General features: G+C 56.1%; 1 protein-coding gene across 5 annotated transcripts; it reads right to left on the bottom strand.

Moving 5' to 3' along the window:
- Positions 1 to 267: 267 nt before the first annotated feature.
- Positions 268 to 17,815, bottom strand: SLC6A12 (solute carrier family 6 member 12). Of its 5 annotated transcripts, XM_006069039.4 has the most exons (17): positions 17,219 to 17,448; positions 16,263 to 16,365; positions 15,309 to 15,392; positions 12,629 to 12,904; positions 9,659 to 9,793; positions 8,957 to 9,097; positions 8,379 to 8,466; positions 7,208 to 7,340; positions 6,667 to 6,801; positions 6,203 to 6,306; positions 5,824 to 5,948; positions 5,421 to 5,533; positions 4,826 to 4,963; positions 4,017 to 4,119; positions 3,133 to 3,233; positions 2,509 to 2,679; positions 268 to 1,176 (listed from the first exon to the last, which is right to left on the bottom strand). In XM_006069039.4, the coding sequence occupies exons 4-17, from the start codon at positions 12,849 to 12,851 to the stop codon at positions 1,033 to 1,035; spliced, it is 1,854 nt and encodes a 617-aa protein (XP_006069101.1). In that variant the 5' UTR covers positions 12,852 to 12,904; positions 15,309 to 15,392; positions 16,263 to 16,365; positions 17,219 to 17,448; the 3' UTR covers positions 268 to 1,032. The 5 variants fall into 5 exon arrangements, with proteins under 5 accessions (XP_006069101.1, XP_025138795.1, XP_044796897.1 ...); XM_025283010.3 differs by lacking the exons at positions 16,263 to 16,365; positions 17,219 to 17,448 and adding an exon at positions 17,665 to 17,815; XM_044940962.2 differs by lacking the exon at positions 16,263 to 16,365 and having other exon boundaries at positions 5,824 to 5,918; positions 17,219 to 17,450.
- Positions 17,816 to 19,444: the final 1,629 nt, after the last annotated feature.

Raw genomic sequence — 19,444 nt, 5'->3', positions numbered from 1 at the left:
TGGCATGGTTTGGCAGGGGCCTGGGGAAAGGGGCACCCCCACATCTCTGTGGGAGACTGGGAATCTCTCACAGATCCTCTGGTGGAGAGGGTGGAAAGTGGGGAGAAGACAAAAGTCTAGAGAAGAAATCTGGTCAGAGGGGTGTGGGCTGGTGGAGGAACTGCCAAGGGGGGCTGTCAATCTGGGGGGCTGCTCACCCCCACAGAGGGGGCCCTCTCTCTCCCACCCCAAGAACCACAATGGACAGAAAAAAGGTTGGCACATGCAGCAAGCGCTCCATGGAGCTTGTTAACAAGGCAGGAGAGGGAGGTGAGGGGGGACACTGGCCTGAGAGCAGGAGGCTTCAGTCGTGTCTCCGGCCCCGAGCAGCTGTGTGAACTGCAAAAGTCACTTTGTCTCTCAGGTCCTCAGTTTCCTCGTCCACGACGTCAGGGTTGGCACAAAGGCAGAATGCCAAACAGAGCTGCCAGGAGCTCTGTCTTCAGAAGGTCATGAGCTGGGGAATGTCTGTGCAGGGTGCAGGCTGTGCCACCCCGAGCCCCGCCACCCCAACGCTCCATGCGTTGAGGACAACACTGCAAGGCGGGCTGGAACTGGAGACGCCTTGAGAGCCTGTCTCTGGGAAAATGCCAGACAACAGTGGCTGTGTCTTTCTTTGGTTCCTCCCCGTGGACTCCAGGATGCTGAGCCAGGTGAGGGGTCCCCTCCAGCAGAACATCATGATCCAGCATGGGTGTCAGTGATCACGTCTGACATGGCACTACCCTCTCCAAGCCCAGAGATGGTAAGAGGAAGCCCCCCACAGAGGGCGCTCCCCCCCGTGTACACGGCGGTTGTCATGATCAGACAGCGGGCTTCAGGAAGACCACCTCCTGCTCAGATAAGATGCTGAGTTCCAACAGGCACGGCATGCTCCAGCCCCAGGAGGGGCTGCCCACGGACAGCACAGAGTTTCTCGGCAAGGCTGCGGGAGGGGGCAGAGGTGAAGCTGTCCGCTGGGGACACAAGAGCCACCTGGCTTCCGGGCACTTCCTACAAGTGCGTCTCCTTCTCCCCAGCCATGAGGCCCTCCTTAAGTGGGGTGGGCCCGCAGTCCCGGCTGCTGCCACCATCCAGACAAAGGTGTCTCTTGGGCTGCGGCAGGCTGGGGTCAGGGGTGACGAGCTGCCGCAGGCGCTGTGGGGAGAAGAGGGCATCAGTGATGCTGTTGGAGAGAGAGGCAAAGACAATGTGTCCTCCTGTCTGTGTCCCCAGGGCCCAGCTCGGAGCCCGCCCGTGGGGAAGCTCAGTGCGGTGCGACTGAATGAATGAGCACAGATCTCGAGAAGAGAGAGGGGGCAGTGGCGTGGGGACAGCGTGGGAACCAGTCCTGACATCTGTGTAGCCATAGGAGCCCACTGAACCATACCACACCTCAGCACAGCGCCTGGAACAGGATCAGTGTTCAGGGTCTATTTTGTCCTTATTATAACTATTCTTATTGCTACTTCTATCAAATACTCGATAAATGTCTATCATTTTTCTTCCTAGTAGTACTGCTACTATTACTATTGTTATTGATGCCATCTCCCTGCCTTGAACGCAGATGTGATGGCTGGAATCATGACCACCTTCTTGTGACCATGAGGTGATAAGTATGATGATGAAGGGACACCATGAGCAGGATGAAAGTGCAGGAATAGAGGAAGCGTCTGGTCCCCAGTGGCCTCTTCAGGCAGCCAAAACAAATGCCAGAAGCCCTAACTCTGATCTTCTTCATGTGTAAGAAGACACTGAGCCTGTTTGTTTATTGCCGTTGGGTTTTCTGTGACTTGTAAGTGACACAGATTCCCACATATGTAATGTCTTTGTGGGACACTGGCTCTATGTCTTCCAGGAAGGCATGTCCTACACCCTAAGCAGGGAGCCTTTTGCAAAGGATTCACACAGGGATAAGAGGAGGGAAGCTGGGAAACTGTGTGGATGAACCGTGGCTGCTGGTCACCAATTTCCAGGAGCAGGAATCTGTGCTCTGTGACTCCCTGTGTCTGGCACCTTTGAGGTCTTGTTTATAACTTAGTTTCCCAGGTGGTGTTAGTGGTAAAGAACCCGCCTGCTAATGCAGATAGATGTAACAGACGCAGGTTCGATCCCTGGGAAGACCCCCTGGAGGAGGAAATGGCAACCCACTCCAGTATTCTTGCCCACAGAATCCCCATGGACAGAGGAGCCTGGTGGGCTACAGTTCATAGGGTCACAAAGAGTCAGACACAACTGAAGCGACTTAACAGGCACACACACCCCTTAACCCTTTGACAGTTGCTCTTGGTCAGCCTGCCCAGATGATCTGGAGGTCAGATTCTGAAGGTCTAGACTCTTGACCATTTCTGAAAATGAAGCCACGGATCTTCAAAGACCCTTCTCCTTAAGATTCTCTTAGACAGAAGGGCTGCCTGGCCTCAGAGCTGCCCCAGCCATGATGCCCTGCCCATTGTCCAACCTCCGCAGTGCCACTTTCCCAGCCCCTACCTTCTTGAAGGAACCCCGGGTCTTCAAGAGGGTTACGATGATGAAGAGAGGGACACAGCCCATGGAGGAGCCAGCCAGGAACCAGCCAATGAAGTAACCCCAGGCCGGGTACACATAGACGTTGTTGTATTTGAGAGGTGTGTACTTGCTCAAGGAGAAGAAAAAAGTGGCCTAGAGAGACAGGGGGAGGGCAGGCACAGATGCAGGAGGGGCCACGAACCCTCTCCTCGGGGACGGAGCACAGTTAGATACACTGGTGCTTCTGGAGGTGGAGAGTAGACGCCATCGCAGACCGTGGGCCAAGGCGTCAGTCACATCCAGAAGGAAGGGAGGGGAGACGAGATGCTCCAAGCAGACAGGCAGAAGTAGAACAGCAGCTGGAACATCAGGCAGACCGACAGACGGACAGAGTTGTCAAAGGAAGGGATGGAGCTGGAGCTAGGCCGGATTATAGTGCTCGTGAAACCAAGAGACGGTGAGAAAAGAGGGGCGGGGGGACCAGCACACAAGAGAGGGCACGGACCTGCCCCCCAAGGAGCCCCAGAACTCAGCCCCCTGCCCCTCATCTCCCGGAATCGGCTGGAGAGGCAGGAGGGGATATAGGGGGCACTGATGGGCACATACCAGGCAGAGGCCAGGGGTCAGGAAGAGCCAGGAGATCTTCACCAGGGGCCACGGCCGGTAGCCAATCATGTCTTCCACGTTGTCATAGAAACGGTCGGCCCCTGCCCAGGTGGGTGTCGGGAGAGTGTGAGGACAGGATGGGGAGCAGCGGATGGGTTTGGGGAAGGACTCGGCTGCTCCGTCTTCCCCATCCCCCACCGTGTGGGGGAAACTGGATCAGCACACAGGAGTGACACTTGGGGAGGGGGAGGCTGCCCCCAACAGGGAGCCCCCTCATCCCCCAGGGTGTCTCTGGCCTCCCGCCTAGGGATGAAGACCCACGTCCTAACACACGGGAGGGTGTGAGCCAGGGGGGCGCTCAGTGGCCACAGAGATGCTTATTGCATCACAGAGACAGATTCGGTTTGAAGTCAAAGCAGCAGAACAGCCAAGGGGCCACTGAGCCAAGTGGGGCACTGGGCTGGGGCGATGTATGCATCCCAGACTCCAGGTATTCATAATTATTCTCACTATTCAAGGAACCCAGGGTTGTCCCAAGCACAGCTCCACCTGCCATAATGAGAACTGCCTGGGTTCCCAGCGATGGATAAACCTCAAGTAAAAAGAACCAGGGCGGAGACTTCCCTGAGGGGCCAGTGGCTAAGACTCTTGTGCTCCCAGGGCAGGGCGCCTGGGTTTTGATCCCTGGTCAGGGAGCTAGATCCCACACGCCGCAACTAAGACCCAGAGCAGCCAAATAAATAAATACAAAATAAATATGAAAAAACATTAAGAACCAGGACAGCAGCTCCAAGAGCCACAAAGACCAGAAGGCCAGCTTGCCGGTCCTTACCTGGGGCAGATCCAGCCCTTCCTGGGACCCCAAGGCTCCCGCCACCACTTACCGTACACCCAGCCGACGCAGATCACCTCAAGCACGGAGAGGAAGAGCAGGCACATGCCGCTGCAGGCGTAGTGATCGAACAGCTGAAAGAGGTACATCCCGCCCTGCAGGCAGGGGGTGGCGCTGAGGCGTCAACCTTCCCCTGGGGCGGTGGTGGGCGGCAGGGGACACACCCTGCCCCACCAGAGAGGACAGATGCCCACCTTGTGGGGCGCCACCCTGCTCGGCCCAAGGAAGTCGTCCCTTGCAGCTAGAGTTTGCCCTGCCTGTCCCTGCCTCCCAGGCCTCATCTGACAACCATCTCTGACCTCAGTGAGGACCCCGGGGACTGTGGCGTAGATCCACTGTGTTGTCTGCCCAGAATCCCACCTTCTGGAAGGTGCTGCGTTGTGGCCATCTCACTGTGAGTTTGTGTGCCCCACTCCCCTGTTTCAGGCCTGAAGAGGAGCCACGGCTGACTCTTAGGAAAAGGGCCCTGTGTCCCCAGGGTTGGCCAGTGGCACAAGGGAAGCCCAAAGCTGCCCCAGCCATCTGTAACATCCCAGGAGGAAAATCTGCCCAAGAATGACATCACCAGAGGAAAGGAGGGGACCATCTCTGATGATGTCATTGGGGCTGCTGGATCCAACTGTGCCTGAAACCGAACATCTAGACTTATCCGTTCCCTGACTCAAAAAGTTCATTTTCCTGCTTAAGCCAGCTTGTGTTTGGTTTCTGTCACCTGAAACCAAAGGAGAGGAAACCAACACAAGAAGGCCCGACCGTGTGGCCCCTCCAACCTCGCGGGGAGGCTCCGCCCCTGCCGCTCACCTCAGTGACCAGGAAGAGCCCGATCAGGCAGCACATAACTGCAATGGCGAGGATCAGGAGCTCCCGCCGCCCGCTCCTCCGGAGCTGCCTGGGGAACATGTCCATGGAGGCCGTCACCAGGCACTCCATACAGACAAACTGTGGGCCGGAGGGGGCTGGTGAGAGGGGTCACTGCCCACGCCCGCTCCCTGTCCCCCACCTCCACGCTGACCCGCAGAGTCAGGGGCACAGGGGTCAGAGCTGGGGTGAGGCCAGCCCAGGTCTCCACCACAGAGGCTCCCAGCTGGGCGGGGGAGGGGGAGGCTGGGTGGCCTGAGGGCGTGGGAGGGATGTTTGGGAGGGCTTGTCCATGTCTGAGAAGGGTCAGGCCTGGGGGTGGGGGGTCGGAGTGGGGGACAAAGGAAGCGGCCCCTCACAGAAGAGGGTCCCTAGGCCAGGGGTTCCCCCTCCCACCAACCTCAAGGACGGGTCCTGGTCATGGAATGGAGGAGGAGCAACCCTGGGCTGGGGCCAGGGAGCTGGGGAAGGTCCTGGCAGGGAGCACAGAAGCTGGGAAGGGGGCTGCAGGGCGGGGCGGGGTGGGGGTGGGGCAAACCTGGCTGTCCAGCCCGAGGAAGATAAGCATGATGAAGAAGAGGCAGGACCACAGCTGGGACAGGGGCATCATGGTCACGGCCTTGGGGAAGGCGATGAAGGCCAGGCCGGGGCCTGCCGGGCACACACAGCATCAGGGGGCCCGCCCGCACGCGCGTGTGCACGTGTGTCTGCCTGTGTGCACTGGCTGAGCCCGTCTGCTACCCTGGGGAGCACACTTTCCACCCGTCCGCTCGCCTCTCCCTCCTCCTTCCCCGGGTTTTGGGGTCCTGCTCTGTGCCAAGCACTGCCCCCCAACGTTGAAAGTTTCCTAGTACCTGGTTTCTGGGACTCCCACCCCCACCCCACCCTCTGTCCCCTGCCCATCCTTCCCTCCAGCTCCCAGACAGCCAGGCAGCACCCACCTGACTCGGCCACTTCAGAGATGGGCACCCCCTGCTCCCGGGACATGAAGCCCAGGATGGAGAAGACCACAAACCCGGCCACGAAGCTGGTGCCGCTGTTGAGGAAGCAGAGCGCGATGCTGTCCCTGCGAGAAACGGGAAGGAAGAGGGAGAAAGAAGCCCAGCGTGCGAGGAGATCCAGAGCCAGTGAGCAGTGAAGGGCAGGGTGAAAAGGAGGTGGGGGACGGAGACTGAGGCCTGGTACCGGGAGAAGAGCCCAGTCTGGAAAGCGGACCACAGGGTCGGATTTGTGCAGCTTGGGCCCCCACACCCACCCCTCCATCTCTGATCACAAAGGAGGGAGGCCCCCCTCCCACCCCCAGGCCCCACCCCCGCTCACTTGTAGCAGTTGTTGTGGAACTTGTTGTAGCTGCCCAGGGCCGTCAGGCACCCCTGGCAGATGGCAAAGGAGAAGAAGATCTGGGTGCCCGCGTCCATCCACACCTAAGGGAGAGAGGCCCCGAGGAAGTAGCGAAAAGATGGGGGGAGCCTGCAGGGAGCCTGGTGTGCGTGACCACACAGCCCCCCATGAAGAGCGGCCCCTCGGCCTCCCCTCAGAGTATCCCATGTCCACCAGCGGGTCCTCCTCCTCCTCTCCTGGGCGTGCGGCAGACATCACGTGTATGCATGCTGTCCACACTAGCTCCAGGGCAGCTATATTATTATTTCTTCTATATTATCTCTTTTCTGTGGTGGGCATATTTTGCCTCTAAACCAAGGGAAAAGCAACCAGAGGTTTTTAGAAGTCCAGATCTGGTTTGGGGCAGGAGACACCTAGGATAAGGGTGCCAGCGAGGTTCCTACCTGGGGGTCCTTGAGCCGAAGCAAATCTGGTTTCAGGTAGTAGATGATGCCCTCGTAGGCTCCAGGCAGGGTGACGCCTCGAACCAACAGGATGACCAGCATCAGGTAGGGAAACGTGGCTGTGAAGTAGACAACCTGCAAGGGGGAGGCCAAGGTCACCCCTCTCCAGACAGCACGAGCCTCCTGAGGAGGGGTGAGTGCAGGAAGCTTGCCACCCCTCCCTCACACATTCCAGGGGGTCTGGGGCTCCCCAGCACAGGGTGAGACACACATCAGCGGGCCAAACTGGGGCGGGCTTATTTCACTCTGCAGGTTGCTTGCTTATGTACACAGGCCTTTGACAGTCATATCGAAAAAGAAAGACTTTCCCAGTGTTGAGCTAAACCCCTTTCCTGGGACGCCCCCTGTTCTTAGCAGGCCCTTCCCTTCACTACTTTCTCTTTCAGGTCTCCAGGGGGATGCCGTGGTGGTGGTAGTTGGGGGAGGGGTCCCTGCAGACTCTGAGAGCCACAAAAAGCGTGCCCGGATCCGAGCCCCTCACCTTGCCCGTGATCTTAACGCCCTTCCAGATGCAGAAGTAGCAGATGATCCAGGCGAGCAGGAGACACAGGGCCAGCTCCCAGCGCAGGCCGCCCAGGTGCTGGATGCCAGGGCTGATGCTGAGTACACGTCTCCTGCAGACGAGGGGTGGGGGGTACAACGCCAGGTGAGGCCGAGTAGACAGCAAGCCGCCTCCTCCATCATCATCGGGTGTCCTGATCCTCAGAGCTGACCCCACGGATCTCAGCCTCCAGGCCACCCCACCCCTTGCCCCTCCCCTGCCCCATGGACAGCACGTTCCCATCTGTGGTCTATAAGCCCTTGGCCGTCAGGAGACCAAATCACATAATGCCACAGGTATGTCTGTCTAACGCATCCAGCTTTCTCTGTTGCTCAGAGAGAGACAGAGACAGTGAGGGCAGCACGTGCCTGAGGGGCCCGTGGTGGGGCACAGCTGATGAGCAGGTGGGTGAGCAGATGCCTGGGGAGCAGAGGGACTGGTGTGCACTGGGGTTGGCAGGTGACGGTGATAGGAATGTGTGAGCCAAGGGCTGGAGGGCGTGAGGGTGAGTCAGGGCTGGGCGGGCACCCTCGGGAGAGTGTTGGCAGCTACGTGTGTGCCGAGGTGAGTGTGTGTGTGTGTGGGGGGCGCAGGTAGACTCTGTAAGCGCAAAGGTAGACACGTGTGGATGTGGGAGAGGGTGTAAGTACTCAAGTGGAGGCTGCAGGTGCCAGTGTGGATGAGTGTAGAAATTTGCCAATTTGTAAATATTCCAACTTCGGCCAAGTTCAAGCTACTGCCAGGACGTCAGGGCACCCAAAGCTGGAAAGGTGCACAGAGCTGGTCTCCTGAGCTGCGAGGTGCAGGTGGATGAGTGGGTACGGGTCGGGGAGGGTGAGCAGGCTTGAGTGGGATGGGAGTCACATGGACACTCACATGGAGTCACTCACACAGTCACATGGGAGTCACTCACACCCGTGTGAGTCTAGGTGGACACGGGGTGCGGGGTGAGCGTGAGGGCGTGGGCAGTAGGTATGCGAGCGTCCCTCATCTCTTGGTGATGGGAGGTGAGTGCTGGAAAGGCGTACACCTGCACCCCACATCCCAGGCCCTGGACACCCAAATTCCCTCCCCTGGTGCCCCCGGAGGCACATCCAGGCCTGCTACCTACTCCCAGAATTCCATGACGGGGGACGTGACGTTCTCGGACGGGCCCGTCGTGCCGGCTGCGGAGTGGTTCAGGAAGTCCATGCAGTGGTCTGTGGGGGACCAGGGGGTGTCCGCAGTGGGCCAAGTGGGCAGAGACGCCCTCACATCTTGTCCCCCACCCTCTGGCCTGCTTGCCCCATCATTCCCAGCCCTTGGGAGCCCCCGCTTTCCAGTGTCAGGAGTTCCCCCTTGGGAAGCCCAGGGAACCAGCCCCCTTTCCCACCGAATCTGTTCCCGCCGAATCTGACTGCTCCTCTGGGCCCCCCTGGTCTGCCTCTGCCCCTCTGGTCTCCGGGGTCTGGCGCGCAGTAGGCCCATGGTAAACACTGGCTCAATGGGTGGACAGTGGGGGCAGTTAGCGCCTGGCAGCCAGTTATCACCCACAGTTCCACGGGGCTGTGGGCTGTCAGGGCAGTTGGTTGAGTGACCCACACGGGGCTGGCCCACAGAGTGGCCCCCAGCAGCCCCCACAGCTCCGCTTGGGGAGGGTTTGGCTGGGCGTCTGGTCACTGTTGGCCCGTCGCCCAACCCGACAGGTACCTGTGTTCCAGGAGTGGGCGCATGTGGTCCAGGGCAGCTCGGAGGTGAAGGAGCTGAACAGGTAGAAGAGGGCCCAGGCCAGGATGATGATATAGTAGATGTTCAGATAGGCCTCGATGACTACAGACGCCAGCCCAATGCCTTGGGGACAGGGTTAGGGTGGGGGTGGGAAACAGGAAGGTCTGAGAGATCAGAGTTAGCCCGGAGCCCACAGGAGCTGTTAGTGGCGCTGGAAGGACACGGGGCCACGGAGACACTGCCAGGCTTACTCACAGGCCCGAGAACCCTTTACTCCTTATTTTTCTAAATAAGAAGAGCAGGTGACACCACAGCACAACACGGCCTTAGGCCTTCTCCCATCACCATGGTCACCGTGGTTACACCCTTGGACGCACATGGGGGGCCCAGCCGTTTGCCTGGGAGCACATTTTTCCGTGAAGCTGTGAAGACTCAGCTCCAGGGCTCCTCGCTTGCAAGCACCCCTCCTAAGACTGCACCTAGTTTTGTGCCTGAGTACGATTTTGTATTGTCTTTCCCTGAAGACCACTTCCCCCAGGTTTTATAAGCTTTATAATCCAGTCCTACAAAGCCGGATTATACTTCCTGCTGCCCCTGCAACCCTGAGCACAGTGTGGATGAGGGAAGGGGCGGTGGGGATGGGTCTCCTGGGGGCCTGCAGGGGGGTGGGGGGAGGACACTCACCCTGGAGGAGGGGGCAGATCTTCCGCCAGGCTGTGACGCTGCCCTGGCTGGTGTACTGGCCCAGAGCCACCTCCAGGAAGAACACTGGGATGCCGCAGGAGAAAAAGAAGATCAAGTAGGGGATGAAGAATGCTCCTGTGGAGAAAGGGGAGGTGGGCTGAGCCTGTAGCCACCCCTCAATGTCCCTCCCGCTCCCCCCAGCCCCCAGAGGCCCAAGGCAGCTTCCTACTGTTCTGAGCAGGGCTGGTGGAAAGTTTCTGGTCTGCACCCCACCCAGGATAGGAAAGACCTTCAAAGGGAAATGAATGAAAAGGTAGGTGGAGATCCCAATATACATACTATTTACTTTCTCAGTGTGCTTCACAAATCTGATTCAGTTTATTATTTTTGGAACCAAAAACATGTGTTCTGTATAATTTGATCAATGGCACCCCACTCCAGTACTCTTGCCTGGAAAATCCCATGGACGGAGGAGCCTGGTAGGCTGCAGTCCATGGGGTCGCTAAGAGTTGGGCACGACTGAGCGGCTTCACTTTCACTTTTCACCTTCATGCATTGGAGAAGGAAATGGCAACCCACTCCAGTGTTCTTGCCTGGAGAATCCCAGGGACAGAGGAGCCTAGTGGGCTACTGTCTCTGGGGTCGCACAGAGTCGGACATGACTGAAGCGACTTAGCAGCAGCATTAAATTATCAAGTAGGTTACTTTTTAGAGGAAAACTAACAAACAAAAATATCTTGGAAAAATTATTTTCGTTCTCATTCAGAGGGTTTTTTCCCCTCATATTCAGAGGGTTTTCCCTTCTCTCAGGCTCTGGTCTGAACTGGGCTCCTCTGACAAGGTCACTCTTCTGCTGGGGGGCTATTCTTGGGATGTGGTTTCAGCGTCGGAGGCGCTGACCTGTAGGCCGTGGTGGGAGGTCAGGCCTAAAGACACGCTGGAAATGACATCCCAGGGTGTCCACCTCCATCATCTCAGAAGTGTGTGCCTGGGTGAACACATTGCATAGTAATGCAGTTATTGCAGAGTTAATTGCATAGTAATTAACACTTGGCACTTGGGCTTCTGTCTGTAAAGCCTGCTTCTAAATGCTTTACCAACATCAAAACCCTCACAAAGCAACCTCCCAGGTACTGATGTTATCCCTATTTTACAGATGAGGAAAGTGAAGCAGAAACTCAGGTGGTCTGACCCTGAGCATGGGCTTGTAACCACAGTGTTACAATGCTTCTCAAGCATGTTACTGTGTAGAAAAAATAGAAAGTATAATGGGAAGGAAAGAGAAAAGCAATATATCAGTGAAAAGTGAAAGTGAAAGTCTCTCAGTCATGTCTGACTCTTTGCGACCCCATGGACTATACAGTCCATGGAATTCTTCAGACCAGAACACTGGAGTGGGTAGCCTTTCCCTTCTCCAAGGGATCTTCCCAAGCCAGGGATCAAACCCACGTCTCCCACATGGCTGGCAGATTCTTTACCAGCTGAGCCACAAGGGAAGCCCTTGTATCAGCATATCCTTCCAATTTTCTTATAAACATATCCACATATATTTCTTTTTTTGCAAAAATAAGAACCTACTATGCATGACTTGATGACCATTTTAAAATGTACAGACTTCCCCAGTGGTCCAGTGGTTAAAATTCCGTGCTCCCAATGCAGGGGGCCTGGGTTCGATCCCTGGTCAGGGAATGAGATCCCATGTGCCACAACTAAAGATTGGTTTCAGTCAAATAAAAAATATTAAAAAAAGAAAATTAATCATGGATGCTTAAAAAAGAGAGCAGGATACATAGTAAATGTTCAATAAATATTTGTCAACTTAAATATAAATGGTGTTTAGAAGGATTTTCTAAACAATGGCTATTTTTACACAGGACTGTTCCTTCTTTTTCACCTTTCTGGAATATTTCTAATATTCACATACATCGTTTCCACAAAAGAATAAAGGTATTTTCAAAAGGCAAAAATGAATCTGGCCACTCACAAACAAACCCATGTAAATGAATTATTCCACTGATGTGAAATATTCCAAGCAGGTAAAACCACAGCCACAGGAAGCAGATTTGTGGTTGCTGAGGGCGGGCTGGGAGAGGGCCGGGGAGTGACTTCTGATGGGTACAGGGCTTCTTTTGGGGGTGATGGAAAGATTCTAGAATCAGTTGTGGTGATGGTTGCACAGTTCTCTGAATACACTAAAACCACACTTAAAAAGGCGGCTCTGGCCCCTCCCCATTACACCCTTGCTCATTTTTACTGCTGGTGCTAAAACATGTATAATTGCTTCTTTAATTAAAATCCTAGACAGGGGTCATGTCTCTTATTTGATCAACATTCCTCAGTGGCTCCTGTCTCACTCAGATCCAAACCTCAGGGTCCAGGCCCATGACCTCTGGTCTCTCCCCCACTCCCCCACCCCATCACTCCCCTCCTCGTCCCACCTCAAACAGGCCAGCTGCTCTTCACTTGACCTTGGCCCTTGCTGTCCCCTGAGTTTGGCGTGTTCTTCACCTGAACTCCACCCTTGGAACTCGCTGCTTCACCTCCTTCAATTCTCAGCTCAAAGGCCACCTCCTGGACAGACCCTCTCCTGGTCCCCTCGCCTCCCATGTCTCGTCCCTCCCTTCCCGATCCAGTATCTCCCCAGCCCGTCCCTCCACCCTGCTCTGCTTCTAGCCCGTCCACGCTTCACCACTCGACAGACTGCGGTGGACGTGTCTGTCTGTGACCTGCTGCCCTTCGCTGCAATGTAACCCAGAGTGTGTTCTGTTTTGTATCTAGCACAGTGCCTGACACAGGGTGGCCCACAGTAGGCGCTGAGTGAGGGACTGAGCCCTTCAGTGACTGACTTCCACTTGGAGAGGAGCTTGTTCTGAGGAATCAAGCCCATTTCACGGCGGGGGATGCTGAGGCCAGTGGTGCAACTGGAGCTCCACAGATCTCCCCCACTGCGCTCACCTCAAGTGAACTCACCTCCCCCGTTTTTGTAACAGAGGTAGGGGAACCTCCAGACGTTGCCGAGCCCGATGATCTCCCCGGCCACGGACAGCACGAACTCCATCTTGTTGTTCCACTGGCCTCGATCCTTCACCTGGTCCTGGGCTTCCTGGTCCGGCCTCGGGCCCTCCTCGGGGGCCCAGGGGACCACCGGAAGCCCCTCCTTGGGAGCTGCCACTTTTCTGTCGTCTGCAGGCATGGATGGGCTGAGAGGCCACAGATGGGTGTGGGCAGGATGTGGGAGAGGCCAGCCTGCAGGGACGAGAGGAATGAGCTGGGCAACCCCAGGGGTGCTATCACCCCTGCTCTCCCCATTCTAACCCTTCAGCGTTGCCGGGAGGTTTTCTAATAGTGTTGGACCAGATTTTCTTCTCGAATTCTCAGTGACATTTGCATCTCAAGTTACCCTTTGCTCTCATGGCTCCAATAATAAATATGGAGCAGTTTGCTCTTTTTAAAAATGTACATATGTATTTATTTATGGCTTTAAAAATTTTATTGGCATAGGGTTGATTTACAACGGTGTGTTAGTTTCTGCTGTACGCAAAGCGACTCCGTTATACATCTATATACACCACTCTTTTTTAGATTGTTTTCCCATATAGCTCATTACAGAGTATCAAAAAGAGTTCCCTGTAACATACAGAAGGACTTTATGAATGCAAGCATATTTTTTTTTAATGGGAACTGCATCTGGATTTTATTTTATTTTTTATTAATTTTTACTGGAGTATAGTGGTTTTGGGCTTCCCTGGTGGCTCAGCGGTAAAGAATCCACCTGCCAATGCAGGAGATGTGGGTTTGATCCCTGGGTCAGGAAGATCTCCTGGAGTAGGAAATAGCAACCCACTCCAGTATTCTTGCCTGGGAAATCCTATGAACGGAGGAGCCAGTGGGGTACAGTCCATGGGGCCATGAAAGAGTCGGACGCAACTTAACAACTAAACCACACAAACAGTAGTTTCTTTACGATGGGAGCGGTTTGTTCTTTGCCCATTTTGCAGATAGGAAAATCCAGGCCTTGGCAGGCGGAGTGATTTGCCTGAGACCACACAGGAACTAGATGGGGATTAAAACCCAGGCTCGGGGACTGTTAGCCCAAGTCTCTTTTGATCCTTGCAGCCAGCTGCCATCCCCGCTGGCCTATCCGCCTTAGGTCCCCAGTGTCCAGTGAGTGGTGCCATTCTAGCCATAAGGGGTCAGAGGCTGCCGGGAGCCACGGGAGGTCAAAGGGCTGGTGTGGCCAGGTAACAGCATGGTCTTCTCCGGGCCAGCTGCGTGCTCGTCACTGTGCCAGTACAATCGATTGCCTCCGGGTAAACACAGGGCTAACTCACTCTGGGCATCTGATTGGGAGGGCAGGGGAAGGTGGGGCCACCTCATGAGGCCAGATGGGGACAGGGTGGCCTTCAAGGGAAGACTGGTTCTTCCCCCTCTCTTGGTTGAACCTCCATCCTGAGAGCTGGCAAGGATCCTGGAGGCGGAGGGGGTCACCAGAGAGAGCCTCACTTGGGTGGTCACCTCCAATCCGAGTGGTCTCCTCAAGGGAGACCCAGAGTGAGTGCCCATCACAGGCAGGTCATTGTTCCTTCTGACTTCCTACCATCCTGAAGGGCGGCCGCTGTCTGCTCTCCCTTGTCCCTCCCGTGGCCCATTTACCGGCTGCCAGGAGATAAACTGATGCCTGCTCTATCCGGAATCCTTGTTTGCCTCCCCTCCCCACACTCTGCCCAAGGCCACCTCTGATTCTGTTTCCAGGAGCTGCCAGGAAAAGGTGCCTAGGCTGCAGAGGGGGGCACTCACCCACGCGCCCCCTCCCCTCCCCCGCCTCCAAGGGGCACTGGGTAACCAAAGTGACCAGGAGCTACCAAGGGCTCTGTTCCTCCAAGCCTCCAGAGAAACACAAGGGATTCTTTTTATTAAAAGAAGCGTCTGTTTACTTGTTGGTCCTTTTAACCCAGGCAACAGCCCAAGCCCAAGTCAGCTAGGAGGGCGTGGCAGGGCCATTTGAGGTTATGGAAATTTTTGAAGGTGACTTGGAGGGTGCAGATTGTCCCAGGAGTGGGAAGCATGTCAGGGGCGGAAATTCAAGTTCTGGGACCTACGAGGAGGCTTCCCTGGCAAGCTCAGCCCTGGACGGAAGGTGAGGAGAGAGGTGCCTGGTGGAATCAAAGACCTCAGCCTCTGATACAGGGAAGGGGTTGGGGGAGAAGGGAAGGAAAAACAAAGAGGCCAGCCCCCGGGGCTTTGAGAACCAAGCCTCAGGTGGAAAGAATGGGGTGGTCTGGCCCCAGGGGACACCTGAACCAATGGTGGATGCTGGTACAGAATTGAGGCTGGGCACTCTGAAGACTGGGCCCTGAATCCTTATCAAACGAATGAATGGACTTGAAAACACAGATGAAGAAGCATCAGACAGGAACTCCAAGGTCTGGTCCAGACCTGGCTCAGAATAACAACAGAAGCAAACCTTTAGCACTATGCCCAAAACATACACGTGTTTACACACATTATTAAGTTTCATCTTCATAGAAATCTTTGTGCTAGGAATTACTACTAACTCTGTTTTATGAATGATGAAATGAAGTTCAGAGAAATTCAGGAACAGGCCCTGACACCCCCAGTAACTATTTTTGAATGATCTGAAGAAACTTACCAGTACAGTAAGTGGGGAGCTGTGCCTCCGGGTTGCTCTGTTCTCTTAGGTAAGTCTCACCTCCTCTCTGGGCTTTAAGTCTCCCTGAAAGCGAGAATGACGTCTGCTCAACTGTGGTATTGGGAAGGGGGGAGACACAAATGAGATCCACAAGAGCCAAGGAGAGATATTGCCTTTGCTTGCCACGCCATAGGGTAGCCAAGCTCGGGGCCTGAACACAGGGTCACCAACTGGGCGGCCGGGAGACAAGGTTCACTGTCCCCAGACCAGAGGCAGTTATTTAAGGGCCAAGTCGTCCCCAGCAGCTGGAATGGGGAGACTCCCCCCAGCCCTGGGAAAGGAGGAAATGAAGGGAAAACTGGAGGAGAGTACAAGATGTGGGGGAAACGTCAGAGCTCAGAGTGGGCGCAGGATTTGGGAGAAGAGAACACATACAAGCTGTCCCTGATGTGAAAAGTTTTGCTCAAAAAAAAAAAATTACTGAGAGGAGTATGATTTATGGGTTAAGGATGAAATACCGAACAGCAGGACGAAAGCAAGAACACAGGAAAGGGAAAGCTGGCTCAGAGCCATGGCAAGTTAAGGGGAAACAGGCTGAAACTGCAGCAAGCAGGCTTCGAGTTAGACTCAAGGAAGAACTTTCCAGGCGGATGTTAGACATAAAAGCTGTCTGAGCTCTCCCTTTGGAGGGTTACTTTTAAAAGCCAGAAAGAGACTTCCCTGGTGGTGTAGTGGCCAAGACTCCACACTCCCAATGCAGGGGTCCCAGGTTCAATTCCTGGTCAGGGAACTAGATTCTGCATGCCACAACTAAGACCCAGCACAGCCAAATTAGTAAATATTTAAAAAAAAAATTTTTTTTAAGCTAAAAAGAGAGCACCCTGCCCTCTTCGCCCACATTATGCCTTTCCACCTCTGGCCCATTTGCAAGGAATACTTAAACAACAGTGTTACCCTCAGTCTTGATGACTTGCAGAGAACTCCCCCTTCCAAGGGCTCACCCCAGCTCTGTCACCTCGCCAGCTCCTCGCATCGCCTGCCCAGGCTGCCACTGGCTCTGCTCAGGTGAGGCAGGGAGTGAGGGTGCAATCTGGACCTCCCCATTCTTCAGTGCCTCCAGAGGCAAGATACCCACATGCACGGCCGGCTCAGCCCTGCCCAGGAAGGAACTCTTCAAGAGGCTGATAAGCCTCACAGTCACCATTTTTAGGGGCTGGGCAGGTAGGTGGAGGACTGCCCAGTGTCCAGCCAAGGAGCAGACACAGGTGAAAACGTCGCTGCCCAGCAGGCCCGGCAATGGGGGAGCGGCCCAGGCCCTGGACGCTCAGCCCCGGCTTCAGCCCACACCCACATACCAGCTCCCGTTCTGCACACACACTGGGGCCGCTCCCGTCACGTCCCCATGCGCTCACATACCTGTGTGCACCGCACCACGACCTGACCCCCACCCCTGTCCAGTCCTTCACACCCCGTGGGCTGCCTTGCTCAGCCCTCATGGTCTCCCGGTGCACAAGCCCACAGCCTCCTCCTCCTCCGGGGAGCCTGCCTGGCGGGAGTCTGATCAGGTCATGGCCCTTCACCTGCCAGCCTTCCTCCCCACCTGTGGGCACCACCTGCCTGCCTCCCTTTCCCTCTCGAGCCAGTGATCACCTCTCTCTCACCCGCTCCCTGGGGCCACCCCCCCATCCAAGGACTTTCCTCCTGCTAGGCAGGCTTGTCCCTGAGCAGCTCAGATGCTGCTGATGGTGTGGGGAGCTGGGGGGTTGCCATGTCCTAAGAGTCCCCAGCACCAGACTTCCCCTCCAGCCTCGCTCATAGCCAGACACACGCTTCCACCCAATCCTCCTCCCAGGGGTCCACTGAGCCCTCTGTGGCAGCTCTCAATCCTCCCCATCCCGAATCCCACTCACCTCATCCCTTTGTCCATCACCCGGGCTCCCGTGTCCCCAGCAGAGTCCCCGGGAAGATGCTAAGAGACCTAGCCTGAAAGGGAAATTGTCCCACTCCTTCCCCTGTTCCTCCCAGCTCAGAATCCCATCCAATGTGGTCCTGGGACCGCCCCGCCCAGGACAGAAAGTGACTGTGTGTGTGTCTGTGTGTGCCCACGTGCATGTGAGCCAGTATGTTGGAAAAAGAAGGGGCAGAGAAATGCCGCAAGCAGAAAGAGGGACAGAGGCCAAGAGTCTGAACCAGGATTACAACACCTAACCTCAGGAAGTCTCCTCCATCCCCAGCCCCCTCCCCCACCTCCCTCCCTCCCAGCCGGGGCTGGTGGCTGAGGCGCTGTCTCAGGAAGACCCCCCAGAGACCCACATCCCTCCCCTCCTTTGCCCTGTCCCTTCCCCTCCCCTCTCACCTCGCCCCTCTGGTGTGGCCTCTGCTCCTCCGGAGGGAAGCAGATGGGATGGACAGGGCTGGGCACAGCCCTCTCTCACTGGGCGGTAGGGTGGGTGCTACCAACCCCTAGGCTGCAGGCCGAGATCTGGGGAGGGCAGGGCAGGGAGGAGGTGAATCACCGCTGGACTTTTCCACCAGTACCTGCCCTCTGCGGTTTCGCGGCCAGGCTCTGGACCTTCCCAGCCACAGCCCCTTTCCTTGGGATTTTCCTAGACACAGTGCCCAGAGCATGCCTTGGGAAGCAGCAACCGCAAAGGACACAGGTTTGCAGGCAGACAGCCCTGGGTCTGCCCCCTTCTCTGTCATCTCCCGGTCATGTCAGCCGGGCAGGCATCTGAGCCTCTTTTTTCACCTGATAGCACCCACTTGCAGAGCTGCCGAGAGGGCTAAAGGGTGTTACTGGTGTCTCAGGCCACTTGCTGGTGTTTGCTGGGGTCTTCCAGAAACAGGGGCTGGGGTGCAGGAGTCCCGGGCGGCAACACGATGCTCTGGTGACCTCTGGGCAGTAAGCACACAGTCGGGACTTGTCTGACCGCCTGGCAGCGACCCGTGGTGAACTGGTGTCTGAGTTAGCGTCTGTGTCCCCTCTGTGTGCCCGGGGAGCTGCTCTAGAACAGGGTCCTCATTGACGTTTCTGCAATGTCCTCATGGCAGGGGCACAGGGCTGCCTGTGATCTTTCACTCTGTACAGCCAGGGTCTCCTTCTGGACAATGAAGACGTCTCTCTGGCCCCAGGTGGTTGCGGGGGAGGAGAAGTTGTGGGGAGAAGGGAAATTTCCCTCAGCCTGGACTTCCCCTTCGTGTTCTAGAACTTCCCCGCAGGGCTGGGGTGTGAAGCTCAGTCTGTAGTTTTCCATCAGCACCCTACTCAGCGTCTCTTGGGCCCCTTTCGGCCCTTCCCCCAGGCTCCCCGGACAGAATCCTCATCCCTGTCCCCTGCCCCCAGCGGGATGGAGTGACTGTGCTGCTTGCTGCAATGCCCGGCTGCTGTCCCCTGTCCCCACAGTGCGTCAGCCGTAGGGCAGAGGGGCCCCCAAAGTCCCTGTGATTGATTACCTGGCTGCAGCTGCTCAGAACTAATGACTCCACCTCTCCGGGAAGCGGGGGGCATGAGGGAAGAAAGCCAGGCTGGGCAGAGGGTGAATTTCCCAGCTCAGGCATTCATTCAGAAATGTTTCTTGGTGCCAAGTATGTCAGGCGTCTCTGCAAGGACCTGGAGATACACGTGTCACCTCCCCTTCGTGTCAAAGAGAAGGGCTGCCAGGTTTCACCTGGCTGCCCTGTGTCTCCCACCCTCCCTGACTCAAGCCCACCGAACCCTTCAGCTTCCAGCCCCCGCTGGGCATTTAGAACAATCTGTAAGTTCCCAGAGGCACGAGACTCCCATCTTTGCAAAAGGTGAGGATCCCTAAGCTACCTGGAAAGCCTGCCTAAGGCTGGGCTGTCTCCATGCTGGGGAGGGTTGGGAGTGAAGACGGACCAGTGAATCCGGTATTTTACTGCAGTGAAAACCGTTGCATCACCGCAGTCATCTTCTACCCCAAGCCTGCTTTTGGAGGGCCTGAGGTGGAACCTGGTTCCTGAGCACCTAACTCAGACCAGGCGCTTTACATGACACCCCATTTTGTCCTCACGAGAAACATGACGAGAAGCATGAAATCTAGAAATTGTTAGCCCGTTTTTCAATGAGAAAGCTGGGGCAAAGAGAAGCTCATTTACTAGGTGTCCCTAGTAAATGA

This window comes from Bubalus bubalis, chromosome 4 (assembly GCF_019923935.1).
Source record: "Bubalus bubalis isolate 160015118507 breed Murrah chromosome 4, NDDB_SH_1, whole genome shotgun sequence".
NCBI classification, from domain to species: domain Eukaryota; kingdom Metazoa; phylum Chordata; class Mammalia; order Artiodactyla; family Bovidae; genus Bubalus; species Bubalus bubalis.
This window is presented reverse-complemented; position numbering and strand designations above follow the sequence as displayed.